At 45.9% G+C, this 14,358-nt stretch overlaps 1 protein-coding gene across 3 annotated transcripts in view; it reads right to left on the bottom strand.

The window, feature by feature from the left end:
* The window catches only part of SPEG (striated muscle enriched protein kinase), a 236,068-nt gene that overhangs the window by 19,076 nt on the left and 202,634 nt on the right, over positions 1 to 14,358 (bottom strand). For 2 of the 3 annotated variants that reach the window (XM_040441587.1, XM_040441589.1), the window contains 5 exons: positions 14,093 to 14,209; positions 10,098 to 10,265; positions 6,104 to 6,226; positions 5,367 to 5,528; positions 2,657 to 4,064 (listed from right to left, as the gene is read on the bottom strand). In XM_040441587.1, the coding sequence (XP_040297521.1) occupies positions 2,657 to 4,064; positions 5,367 to 5,528; positions 6,104 to 6,226; positions 10,098 to 10,265; positions 14,093 to 14,209 (1,978 nt within the window). The remainder of the gene's footprint in view (positions 1 to 2,656; positions 4,065 to 5,366; positions 5,529 to 6,103; positions 6,227 to 10,097; positions 10,266 to 14,092; positions 14,210 to 14,358) is intronic. The other variant, XM_040441588.1, reaches the window with a different exon arrangement.

Genomic DNA, 14,358 nt, shown 5'->3' with positions numbered 1-14,358 from the left:
TAGAGAGCCATGTAAGTGGTGTACAACCTCATATTTTGGTAACAGACTCCCTTTAATGATGATATCTATTATTCCTAATGGTCTAGAGTGGTTTATAGGATAGTATCTAATACCCCCGGGGGTCTATGTTGGTGTAGATGTTAACAGCTCGCTTTTCTAGGGAAGGAAAGAGTTCCTATAATTTGATATTATATTTTCTTAACTGACACAGTCTCCAGCTTCCCTTGCTGTCCCTCACAATACAATCCAATTAGATGATACAATTCTGTCTGCCTGCAGCCGCCACTAGGGGGAGCTTGTGGCATAGGGTCTTATGCAGTTCCCTCTGAATTAATGGGGTGTTCCTGGAATTAAATACTGATGACCTATCCTCAGGATCATGGCGGTCAGACTCTCAGCACCCCCACTGATCAGCTGTTTTGGCCTCATGCACATGACCGTATTTTTTTGCGGTCCGCAAAAACGGGTTTTTTCGTCCGTGGGTCTTCCTTGATTTTTGGAGGATCCACAGACATGAAAAAAAAGTCGTTTTGGTGTCCGCCCGGCCGTGTGGCTCCGTCCTGAATTACAATGCAAGTCAATGGGGACGGATCCGTTTGACGTTGACACAATATGGTGCAATTTCAAACGGATCCGTCCCCCATTGACTTTCAATGTAAAGTCAGGAGTTAATATACCATAGTTTTCTCCAATCCGATGGTATATTTTAACTTGAAGCGTCCCCATCACCATGGGAACGCCTCTATGTTAGAATATACCGTCGGATTTGAGTTACATCGTGAAACTCAAATCCGACAGTATATTCTAACACAGAGGCTTTCCCATGGTGATGGGGACGCTTCAGGTTAGAATATACTAAAAGAACTGTGTACATGACTGCCCCCTGCTGCCTGGCAGGTGCTGCCAGGCAGCAGGGGGCAGCCCCCCCCCCCCTGTAGTTAACACATTGGTGGCCAGTGCGGCCACCCCCCCCCCCTCTAGTTAACTCATTGGTGGCCAGTGGGCCCCCCTCCCTCCCCAGGCTGTAGTTAACTCGTTGGTGGCCAGTGCGGCCGGCCCCCCTCCCTCCCCTGTAGTTAACTCGTTAGTGGCCAGTGGGCCTTCTCCCCTCCCTCCCCCTCCTAATTAAAATCTCCCCCCTTTCATTGGTGGCAGCGGAGTGTACCGATCGGAGTCCCAGTTTAATCGCTGGGGCTCCGATCGGTAACCATGGCAACCAGGACGCTACTGCAGTCCCGGTTGCCATGGTTACTTAGCAATTTGTAGAACCATTATACTGTGAGCTGCGATGTCTGCGTCCGGCCAGGAGCTCCTCCTACTGGTAAGTGACAGGTCATGTCACTTACCAGTAGGAGGAGCTCCCGGCCGGACGCAGACATCGCAGCTCACAGGTAAGTATAATGGTTCTACAAATTGCTAAGTAACCATGGCAACCGGGACTGCAGGGGAGAAGGCCCACTGGCCACCAACGAGTTAACTACAGGGGAGGGAGGGGGGGCCCCACTGGCCAGCAACGAGTTAACTACAGGGGAGGGAGGGGGGGGGGCCCCACTGGCCACCAACGAGTTAACTACAGGGGAGGGGGGGGGCCCACTGGCCACCAATGAGTTAACTACAGGGGAGGGAGGGGGCAGTCATGTACACAGTTCTTTTACACAGTCATGTACACAGTTCTTTTAGTATATTCTAACCTGAACCGTCCCCATCACCATGGGAACGCCTCTTTGTTAGAATATACTGTCGGTTCTGAGTTTTCACGAAGTGAAAACTCAGCTATGAAAAAGCTTTTATGCAACCTACGGCCACGGATCACGGACACGGATGCCAATCTTGTGTGCATCCGTGTTCTTTCACAGACCCATTGACTTGAATGGGTCCGTGAACCGTTGTCCGTCAAAAAAATAGGACAGGTCATATTTTTTGGACGGACAGGATACACGGATCACGGTCTCGGCTGCAAAACGGTGCATTTTCCGATTTTTCCACGGACCCATTGAAAGTCAATGGGTCCGCGGAAAAAAACGGAAAACGGCACAACGGCCACGGATGCACACAACGGTCGTGTGCATGAGGCCTAAAGGGTCACAGCTTCTTCCAAGGCTTCTAACATCATGTCCATCAGTCACATGGCCTTTGTACACTTTAGTGAATGGGACTGAGCTGCAATACGGAGCACAGCCACTATCCAATGTACGTCACCATGCTTGGTATACTATGAAGAGTCTACAAAGTACCGAGCCCTCATTAAACAGCTGATCAGTGGAGGTGCTGATCCCCACCGATCTGATATTGGTGACCTATCCTGAGGATAGTTTGTTAATATTTAACTCCCACTCCATCTAGTGGCAGTAGAAGGAATTATTCCCAGTTAAGATTACACAGTGACCTAGGATGTAAGGTAGGCTGGGAGTAGTAGTTGGAGAGCTATAGGTTGGGAACACTGGACTAGAGAAAATCATAGCGATCCTGTCTGATCACCTTCATTGGCTGCCTAGCATGTCTACTGCTTGCACAGAGTATTCCTCACCGAGCCTGATGAACTAACTACCATGGAGACTGCTGTTCTTAGCACATCTAACCTACTGGGGGAGGCAGAGGTCTCATTTATTGCAGCTATCAGATTTCACACCATGCCCTAGGTCCTTCGAGCACTTACCTTGCCTTCTCCTCCAGAAATGTGTAGGGTTTCTGTGGCACTCCTTGTCGGAGGGCACTTTCTCTTCCTGATGGAGTTGCCCTCCCTCCTGGCGTATATCTACCATCCTTACTAGGGGTGACGCTCTTCACTAAGACGCGGGTAGGGACTGTCTGGGCTTCTGGGGCAGCAGGTTGGGGAGGGGGCACCTCTGTAGTTGGTGAGGGTGGCATTGATATGAAAGAGGTGACCATGTATGTTGGAGAGGTCGGGGTTGATGGCTTATAGACTGGGCTGGTGGGAGGAGATGGGAATGAAGGCTTCATGCTGGACGTAGGGCTTAACGGCGAAGGTAGACTTGAAGATTTAAAGGGGGGAATGTGCAGCATGATTGGTACTGAAGGAGTAGCATGCACTGGTTTTGGAGCCACTGGTGGTGGAACTTTTGCCTCTGCAGATACTGGTCTTGATGCTTGTTCCTCAGGCACTGGAGACTTTGCAGCTTGGGGGATAGGGAAGGGTTTAACTGGAGCCACATAGGTCACTGAGGGAGTCTTCTGGAACTCTGTTGGAGACCTCACCCCTTCCACAGGTTTAACTGGGGCCACATAGGGCACTGAGGGAGTCTTCTGGAACTCTGTTGGAGACCTCACCCCTTCCACAGGTTTAACTGGGGCCACATAGGGCACTGAGGGAGTCTTCTGGAACTCTGTCGGAGACCTCACCCCTTCCACAGGTTTAACTGGGGCCACATAGGGCACTGAGGGAGTCTTCTGGAACTCTGTTGGAGACCTCACCCTTTCCACAGGTTTAACTGGGGCCACATAGGGCACTGAGGGAGTCTTCTGGAACTCTGTTGGAGACCTCACCCCTTCCACAGGTTTAACTGGGGTCACATAGGGCACTGAGGGAGTCTTCTGGGCCTCTGTTGGAGGCTTCACCCCCGGGCTAGCTTTAGCAACTGGTTCTGGAGGTTTCACTTGCTGAACCGGGGGAGCTGGTGGAACTCTTAAATGGGACACAGCTTGTCTAGGGGCCACTGATACAGTGACTGTAGAAATATGGGAGGTCACCACCGCCCCTGGTGCAGGTTCAGATGACTGTTGTTTATTCAAAACGCCTTGATTTTGGGGCTCTACTTGAGGTAAGGCCCTATGCACTGTGGGGGGAGTTGGAAGTCCTCTGTGCCGTCTTGGAGGAGTTGGAGGGGGAGCTCCTTTGGTAACTGGTTGTATAGGAGCAGGGACATTTGTAGGTGGAGAGGTAACAGCAAGCGGAGATCCAATGGATGGAGGAAGACTGGAAGTGGTAACAACTGAAGGGGAAATTGCTGGTGCCACGGTGACCCGGGGAGAAACAGGTCCAAAAGTGGGCACTAGTTGTCGGGCCTTCTGGGCAGGATGAGCCAAGGCAGGGGATGGCTTTTGGTCTGCAAATAGAAGAATTCAAATATCATGAGAGGTTCTACACATGGTCATGAGTCTACACATGGTCATGAATGAGACCAGGACAGACAAAGTGGAGCATAGGACATCACAAACTAGAACTGAACAATCTATGGGTGCACCATAGGAGTAATCAAGTTCTCCCTTCTTGGTGAGAGCTACTTTGCATTCTCTTTCCCAGGATGCATTACCTGAAAGACTCCCTACACCAGCTGGATCTCTACAAGGAATACAAGTAGCCCCAAAAAACACCATGCAATGAGAACAATGCAAGTGGGCCGGCGGAGGTGGATGGTACTGGCTCCAGTCAGTTAGGGACCCAAAGGCCTCCAACAATTACATAGTTCTACAAGCTATCTTGCTTTACGAAAAAAATTAATCTATAAATTTTTTAAGAATACAGTACATTATTTAAAAATGTATGACTGAATGTACCATCAAAAAAGTACAGATGAAAAATCCAAGCTATAGAAACAATGCAGGCACAAAGAGCATAATTGGCCTTGATATGAATGTCCATCCTTGAAGAAATGTTTTGTCTATAAAGATCCTAAATTCTGTGCCAGTTCATTTCTTCATATATCTTTATGGCAGTTGGAGCTTGTTTTTTATAACGTTAGAGCCTTAGAACTACATCATAAAAACCTAATGCTCGCAGCCACCACTAGGGGGTGCACAATACATGCGACTTATACACTGAGCTCGACAACGAAACAGTAGTCAGTTAGCTCATGAGCTCCCCCAAGTGGTGACTGCAAAATTCTAGAATTTTTATGGCTGTTATTTTCAAAGGCTTTTCAACAGTTTTAGCCTGAGATTTTATGGAAATAATTTTATAACTTTATGTTTCAAGCTGCCCTCGCCCCTTTGTAAGAAGCTGGTGGAGCTTTTCTGGAGGGGGCAAGGACACAGCAGTCTGACATGTGTAGTATAATTTAAGCCAGCAAGCTTTTTACTTTCTGTGAAATGCCAGACTTTAGTAAATTACCCCATTTATGTTTCAATTTCTCACTATTTTCAAGATCTTTGTTTGCTGTCAGCGAATGAGAACATCCTCTTTACATTCACATGCCTCATAGCTCATTCTGCTCTCAGCTGAGAAGTGGATACGACTGTATCCAGTCTATACAATGCTCGTCAGCTAAACACAGAAGCAGCCGCTGCATACATCTCTCTGATAATTTGCTACAATGTATCAGTCTGGAGTCCAGGCTGTAGAGCTTCGAGATCATACATTGAGCTCCTGTGTGATTCTGTGCCACATACAGAGGACTTTGGCTGCTTACCGTCTCCTTCTATGACAACAGTCTTGGATATCTCGCTGTAGGGCCCTTGTCCTGCTTTGTTCACACAAGCCACACGGAATCTGACTGAGCCGGGCTGCAGATCCGTGACATTGTAGTAGCAGTCTTTGATGCCGGAGCTGATCACCTTCCACTTCCCTTGTCCTATTGGAACAGATAACAACATGAATGATCCTAGAGCAGGAAGGCCCAACCTGCGGCCCTCCAGCTGTTGCAAAACTACAACTCCCAACATGCACGGACAGCCTACAGCTATCAATCTACAGCAGGGCATGGTGGGAGTTGTAGTTTTCCAATAGCTGGAGGATCACAGGTTGGGCATCCCTGTCCTAGAGAATAGGATCTGGAGAGGAAAAACTGTGAATGAAGTCTAGTGCTCCCTGTTATCTGCCATTTCCGGCAGAGTAAAGGCTTACTTTTAGGCTAGGTCTACACAATGACATTTGTCGCGCGACATTTTGTTGCACCAATGTCGCGCGACAATTTTTATAATGGTAGTCTATGGTGTCGCACTGCAACATGCGACTGCGACGCGACAGTCGCAAAAAATCCAATTCAAGATGGATTTGTCTGAGACTGTCGCGTCGCAACCGTTGCAGTGCGACACCATAGACTACCATTATAAAAATTGTCGCGCGACATTGGTGCAACAAGATGCCGTTGTGTAGCCCTAGCCTTTATGTGGGATGTCTGACGCTCAGCTTCTGGACAGCACTCACCATTCATCTGACACTCCAGGGTGTAGGTGCAGGGGCAGCTGAGCTCAAAGGATTTCCACAGAACCAGCACCGTGTCCTTATACTTCTGCGGGATCTCTGGGGTACCAGGGGCCTGGGGGATTCCTGGAAAAGACAGTGATAATTAACACACGTATTAGGGCACTTTCACACTAGCGTTTTTGTTTTCCGGTATTGAGTTCCGTCACAGGGGCTCAATTCCTGGAAAAAAAAACTGATCAGTTTTATCCCCATGCATTCTGAATGGAGAGCATTCCGTTCAGGATGCATCAGTTCAGTCCCTCTTACGTTGTTTGGACGGAGAAAATAACGCAGCATGCTGCAGTTTTCTCTCCGGCCAAAAATACTGAACACTTTCCGGAATGCCGGCATTAATTTACATTGAAGTGTATTAGTGCCGGATCCGGCATTAAGTGTTCCGGCAAAACGGATCCGGCTTTCCGGTCTGTGCATGCGCAGACCTTTAAAAATGAAAAAAAAAAATAATAATTTTATACCGAATCTGTTTTTCCGGATGACACCGGAGAGATGGATCCGGTATTTCAACGCATTTGTCAGACGGATTCGCATCCGGGTCCGTCTGACAAATGCCATTATTTTGCGTCCGGATTGCCGGATCTGCCTGCCGGGATCCTCTGCCTCAAGTGTGAAAGTAGCCTAAATGATACATAAAGGTGCATAGTGTGTATGTTCTGTATACTAAAGGAAAACGGTATTTGAAAAACGAAAACAAGATGCTCCATATAAACATTCAACCATCTCCAGACAATCAACCTATTCCACAACATACAAAAACAGTGGGATCCCATATAATACTGGCCGCAAGAAGCCTCATAGCACAAACATGGAAATGTCCAGAAATCCCCACCATCTATATTATAAAAATATATAATAACTATTCCTTTGATATTTAAGATAAATATACAGTACAGACCAAAAGTTTGGACACACCTTCTCATTCAAAGAGTTTTCTTTATTTTCATGACTATGAAAATTGTAGATTCACACTGAAGGCATCAAAACTATGAATTAACACATGTGGAATTATATACATAACAAACAAGTGTGAAACAACTGAAAATATGTCATATTCTAGGTTCTTCAAAGTAGCCACCTTTTGCTTTGATTACTGCTTTGCACACTCTTGGCATTCTCTTGATGAGCTTCAAGAGGTAGTCCCCTGAAATGGTCTTCACTTCACAGGTGTGCCCTGTCAGGTTTAATAAGTGGGATTTCTTGCCTTATAAATGGGGTTGGGACCATCAGTGGTGTTGAGGAGAAGTCAGGAGGATACACAGCTGATAGTCCTACTGAATAGACTGTTAGAACTTGTATTATGGCAAGAAAAAAGCAGCTAAGTAAAGAAAAACGAGTGGCCATCATTACTTTAAGAAATGAAGGTCAGTCAGTCAGCCGAAAAATTGGGAAAACTTTGACAGTAAGGGCTATTTGACCATGAAGGAGAGTGATGGGGTGCTGCGCCAGATGACCTGGCCTCCACAGTCACCGGACCTGAACCCAATCGAGATGGTTTGGGGTGAGCTGGACCGCAGAGTGAAGGCAAAAGGGCCAACAAGTGCTAAGCATCTCTGGGAACTCCTTCAAGACTGTTGGAAGACCATTTCAGGGGACTACCTCTTGAAGCTCATCAAGAGAATGCCAAGAGTGTGCAAAGCAGTAATCAAAGCAAAAGGTGGCTACTTTGGAGAACCTAGAATATGACATATTTTCAGTTGTTTCACACTTGTTTGTTATGTATATAATTCCACATGTGTTAATTCATAGTTTTGATGCCTTCATAGTCATGAAAATAAAGAAAACTCTTTGAATGAGAAGGTGTGTCCAAACGTTTGGTCTGTACTGTATATGTGGGTGCGTGCACATAATGTATACTATATTGTGCCTATTACATATGTTGACATGTATACATGTGTAACTATAGATATGGATATGTGTGGATGTGAGTATATAGGGCCATATGTGGACAATCTAAGATGGATGTATGAATACATATGTGTGCGGATGTGAGTGCGCGTTTTTACACATACGCACATATATTTGAACTGTTATTTAGTTATGTTACTTAATGTCTGTGCACATGTTTATATTCAGATTTAAAATCAATGTTATTAACTATTCATTAACTCATATTGGCATGTCCAACCTACCCCCTCTATCCCTCTTATTAACTTTAATATCACTTGAGTGATTGATAACTTATATAATAATTTGTCATTGTTAATGTATGGCTATGTACATAGTATCACGGGTGTGTATATGTATGTATATGTGTATACACGTGTCTTTTTGTATGGATATACATGGATTAATATTACAACTGAAAACCAGATGGTAAAACGACAAATTATTCTCCACTCACTAATTTTATATAAGTCAACCACTAACCAATAACGATAATACAAAGAAACTGTTGTATAAGTTCTGTTTACTGATCAATTGTTAAATTAAACATATGAAATGTAACCTTATAATAAATCAAAAACCAATAAAAATGTACTGATAATGATAGGAGAGGGGATTAATACCAGACACTTCTGGTTGACGGGTTATTTCCTTGAGAACAAAAGGATGGGGCATGTAGAAGTTCAACATTCTCAAGTCTGACTTGTGCCATCATGAAGAGTCGTAAGGTCCCCATAGACTATAAATGGTCGGCCAATTCCACTGAAATGGCCGGGTACCTCCGGCCGTATGTCCAGCTTTATTTCCGTTAACTGACCTCTATTGTTTGATCAGATTAATGTATACATGTTCATATTTGCATATATTTATACGATATATAAAACTCAATAAAAAGATTACTAAAAAAGTATTGACAGGCAGAAAGACCAAAAAAAATTAAAAATTAAAGGAGTTTCACTTTATGATCGCTGGGGATCTGACCTCTGAGAGCCCCAGAGATCCTGAGAATGAAGGGGTTGCAGCTTTGGTCACATGAATGGCACTAAGACCACTTCTTTGACAAGACCACCCATGATCCAAACCCAGTCTTTGTACGCTGACCTTCCTTTAGAGAACCACCCAACTGAGGCTCTTGCTTGTCGTTACACCATTATTGTGGTTACCTAGAGCCACCACTAGGGGGAGCTCAACGCAGATGAAGTAAAACAGCTCCCGTTAAAGGGGTATGCCAGGGCTTTATGACTGCTGGGGGTTCCATCTCTTCAGAATGACGTGGACATTGCCCTGTTCTATCACTGCATCCCCTTCAGTGCCCCCCTCCTCTGAACAGTGCTCCCCTCCTTATGCAGTGAAATGCAATGTGGCCCTATGTAAGTCAATAGGGAAATGCCAAGCATCTATGTGCAGGACATACTTAGGAGGGAAAGCAGTGGGGGTCCAACATCATGGGGTCCCAGAGGTCGAAGCTCACCAGTCAAAATATAATGGCATATTCTAGCAATATGACATCATTTTATAAGATGGGAATACCCTTGTAAAGGGGTTCATGAAGACTGGGAACCCATATGGGCAGGCAGGGTGCAGGGGTTAAAAAAAAAGTCTCACCTGTAACTGGTGCTCCAGTTCCAATACTAAGCTCCTTTCTCCTCCAGATGTGCCATCTACACGCATGTCGCCAGCCAATTAATGGCCTCAGCAGTGGAACTGGTCATGTGCAGGGCCAGCACCACTGAGGCCACAAATTGGGTGTAGACAGCATGTCACACTTCCAGTCCAGAGGGGGACGAAAATAATGAAAAAGGGAACTTGGCGCTGGAACCTGAGCACTAGTTTTTTTTTTAACTCCAGTACCCTGCCTGCACATATGAAAAAAGGTTCTTGTCTCGGAGAACCTCTGTAATAATCCATATGCTGTGAGCTCCCCCTAGTGGTCAGTCAGAAGTTAGAAAACCAGAGCCGTGCTTTCTATTTCTCCCCTCATCAGTCACCAAACGGCTGAGGTTAATTTTCCGTATTCAAGGTTTATTAAAAAGAAAGTAAGAAGTATACATACGTGCCACTGCTAATGAGCAGGAGCTGGTGGCATTGCCCAGCGCATTGGCTGCCACGCACTCATAGAGCCCGGCTTCTCTCTGGCCAGCTCTCGTTATAGTGAGAACTTGACGTCCATCTGGATTGGATCTTATATTGACCTGTCCTCCAGATTCTATGACCATCTTATCTAAGAAGAGAGCGACAATCTGCATGAATATAGATACAGTATATGCATATAGGAGTACAGCTGTGGTGCTGACAGCGCTGTGGGCCCATCCGATGGAAAAGTTACTACTGAGTACAGATGTAGCAGAGCTGAATGTGCCTTTTTGTGCACTGTGATAAGATTGTCACGGTGGGGAGTGGGGTAAAAGGGATAGGGGTAGCAGCTAGACCAGGCTACCAAGAATAGGTAGCTGGTCACCTGCTATAGCATCCCTAAATCTGGCCCTGTTCTCCTAACTGTAAAAGCCGACCCTTAAGGTAAAAGGGCCCATACCTCAGAACCATGAGGTTAGGAGACAGGGACAAGAGACAACCAGGTTCATCCACAGGCCTAGCTGCAGGGAGTCTCCACAGGCCTAGCTGCAGGGAAAAGTGGACAACTGAATACAGCAACAGAGTCGGCAGGTAAGAACACCAGAAACTCACTTACCTGCTGCAGCCACCACGACTGGAACCCGTTCATAAGTACAGGTGCCCACACACCAAATAGGACACTGTACCCAGCACCCCTGATACTGTCTGGGCCCCATACAGCAAGGTGCACGGCAGCCCCAGGCAGCACTGCATCCAGACTTATGGTTCACCCCTCCGGGAAACCAACCCCCTTCCGGAGGTATCAACATACCAGGTGACGTATAGCATACATGCAGGGACTAACACCAACAACAGCACAGACATGTAACAACCAACAAAATGCTTCACACACCCAGAACATAAACACACACCAAACATAGAACCAGTGAGGGTAAAGGTACATGGAGGGTACATAAGGGAGTACAATTTATGTTCCATAAGGTGGCCCTCAAGGACTGGGCAGTGACACCCAGGCAAGGAGCAAAGCTCCAACACCAAGCAAGGTACAGTGCTGCCCATAATTATTCATACCCCTGGCAAATTTTGACTTAAGTTGAGTTACTTTTATTCAACCAGCAAGTAATTTTTTGACGGGAAATGACATCGGTGTCTCCCAAAAGATAATAAGACGATGTACAAGAGGCATTATTGTGGGGGAAAAACATTTCTCAGCTTTATTTACATTTGAGCAAAAAGTGTCCAGTCCAAAATTATTCATACCCTTCACAAACTGTCACAGTCTGTGGGAAAATCCAAAGTTCTATACCATTCCAAATAGTCCAAGCTGTTCTAAAGCATCCTAATTACCCTGATTAATTGGGAACAGCTGTTTTAATCAACTCAACAGGTGAAAAACAGCAGCTCTCTGCAGTTGGTTTGTGGACAGTCATGGCTAAGACAAAGGAGCTCAGTGAGGACCTGCGGCTGCGCATTGTGGCTGCTCACAGGTCAGGAAAGGGCTACAAGGCCATTTCTAAATGTTTTCCAGTGGCTACAGTGCAAAGTATTATTAAAAAATACAAGATGTTCCGCACTGTGGAAAATCTCAGAGGACGTGGTCGGAAGCCAAAAGTGACACCTGTGCTGGCCAGGAGGATAGTTAGAGAGGTGAAAAAGAATCCAAGGATCACCACCAAGGCCATCCTGGTGAATCTGGGCTCTGCTGGTGGCAATGTCTCAGGGCAGACAATCCAACAGACACTGCACACTGCAGACCAAGGAGGACGCCACTTCTCCAGATAAGGCACACAAAAGCTCGCTTGGCCTTTGCAAAAGCTCATCTGGACAAAGAAGAAGACTTCTGGTCTTCTGTGTTATGGTCAGATGAAACAAAAAATTGAATTGTTTGGTCACAATGATGTTTCCTTCATTTGGCGTAAAAAAGGAGAAGCCTTCAACCCAAAGAACACCATCCCCACTGTCAAACATGGTGGTGGGAACCTAATGCTTTGGGGGTGTTTTTCAGCCAATAGACCAGGGAACCTAATCACAGTAAACGGCACCATGAAAAAAGAGCAATACATGAGGGTTCTCACCGACAACATCAGGCCGTCTGCAGAGAAACTTGGCCTTGGGCACCGGTGGACATTTCAGCCGGACAATGACCCAAAACACACAGCAAAAGTGGTGAAGAAATGGTCAGCAGACAACAACATGAACGTTTTGGACCGGCCCAGCCAGAGTCCAGACTGGAATCCAATGGAGAATCTGTGGAGGGAGCTCAAGATCAGGGTGATGGCAAGAAGACCCTCCAACCGGAAAGATCTGGAGCTCATTGCTAAAGATGAATGGGCAAAAATACCTGTGGAGACCTGCAAAAAGCTGGTCTGCAATTATAGGAAGCGTCTGATTGCTGTGATAGCCAATAAAGGCTTTTCTATTGATTATTGTGAAGGGTAGGAATCATTTTGGACTGGACACTTTTTGCTCAAATGTAAATAAAAGCTGAGAAATGTTTTTTTCCACAATAATGCCTCTTGTACATCGTCTTATTATCTTTTGGGAGACACCGATGTCATTTCCCGTCAGAAAATTACTTGCTGGTTGAATAAAAGTAACTTTAAGTCAACATTTGTCAGGGGTATGAATAATTATGGGCAGCACTGTATATATCAAGCCCGCGGCCACACCCAGGAAACACCTTAATCCCCACTAGCAAGAAGATTAACCCCTTGCTCACCAAACAGCAGGGAGGCAAACCTTAAAGGGGAAGTGCACATGCAAACTGCCAACAACACGTTGCCACCGGCAACCAGTCTGCATGGCAACCGCGTCACGGTCAAACACCAATATGACCGTGACAAAGATTCAGTAGGTGAACTGACATGTGACGTCCTGACTGGCACATTGAACCGAATGACAAACTCAGCTGCATGGTATTTGCTAGCTCAGCTCTGCTGCATCGGTACTCTGCAAGTGAGCGAAGGCTGTCTGCTACGTTGCAGGCGTCCATGCTTCGTTCCACATGGCTGCGCTGATCGAGATATTGAGGCTTTAGACTGGATATCAATAATGCAAGATGCTTCCCGTCCCTAGGATGAGATACGTCCTGTAGAACAGATGTCAGACATATCATTATCACAGCATACAGCTGCTCCAGTTTTTTTTTTTTTTACTTTTAACCCTTTAAGGACAAAACCAATTTTGGCCTTCAAGTGAAATTCTTCCTTTTACTTTTATCTAAATAAGTCCGAAGTTCTGTGCTGATTAATGTCATAATATATCTTTATAGCAATCAGAGACTCTTTTTTCATATACAGAGCACCATATAACCTGCCTAGACCTAGATAAATGCTAAACTTCTCCCTGCAGCCACCACTAGGGGGAGCTCAGGAGCTTACTGCAGACTGCTTATACTGTACATATATACTGAGCTCTTCAGCTCCCTCTAGTGGTTGTTGAAGGCAGACAGAGTTATACCATGTAATTATGTCTATGCAGGACATCTGGAGCTGCGACTGCTATAAAGATATGTTAAGGGGGTTGTGCAAGATTTTGATATTGATGGCCTATCCTCAGATCAATATCTGATCAGTTGGGCTCCCGTGAGCGCTGTGGCCCCTTCCTAGGCCAGAGACATCATGTTCATTGGTCACATGACTGATTTGCCGCTGAGTTACATTCAACTGAATGGACCTGAGCTGCAATACCAAGCACAGCCACTATACGATGTATGGCGCTGTGCTTGAGGAGGCCGCTGCACTCACCAGAGCGCCATGGCCTCTTCAAACAGCCGATCAGTAGGAGTGTCGGGAGTCAGATCCCCAGCGGTATGATATTGAGGTCATATCCTGAGGATAAGCCATTGATATTCTACTCCGGGTATAACCCCTTTAAGAAGGTAATTAGCCCAGAATGTTGGCCCTAATAATTCACTTTGGACATTTCAATACCAGACATATGTACCTACCAAAGGCTAAGCTGCATTATAATTACCTTTCTTCCATAGAATTCGGGGTGCGGGGCTCCCGGCAGGAAGACAGGACAGGGACACCGAATCTCCTTCTAGTATCACAACGTCCTTCAGCTTTATGTGGAAGACTGGTGGGAAGTCTAAAGAGAAGAAAACATTGCCCATAAACACGGGGGACGTACAAACAGCAGATGGCCTACATAAAAACTCCTATCCGTTTCTAGGAAAGCTGGATGACAACTAATTCGGTCGCCATTATTACTTCCAAGAGGCTGTCACTCAGCTTTTC

The sequence above is a fragment of the Bufo bufo genome, chromosome 7, assembly GCF_905171765.1.
Source record: "Bufo bufo chromosome 7, aBufBuf1.1, whole genome shotgun sequence".
In the NCBI taxonomy this organism is placed as follows: domain Eukaryota; kingdom Metazoa; phylum Chordata; class Amphibia; order Anura; family Bufonidae; genus Bufo; species Bufo bufo.
Note: the sequence above shows the minus strand (reverse complement) of the source record. Positions and strands in the feature narration are given on the sequence as shown.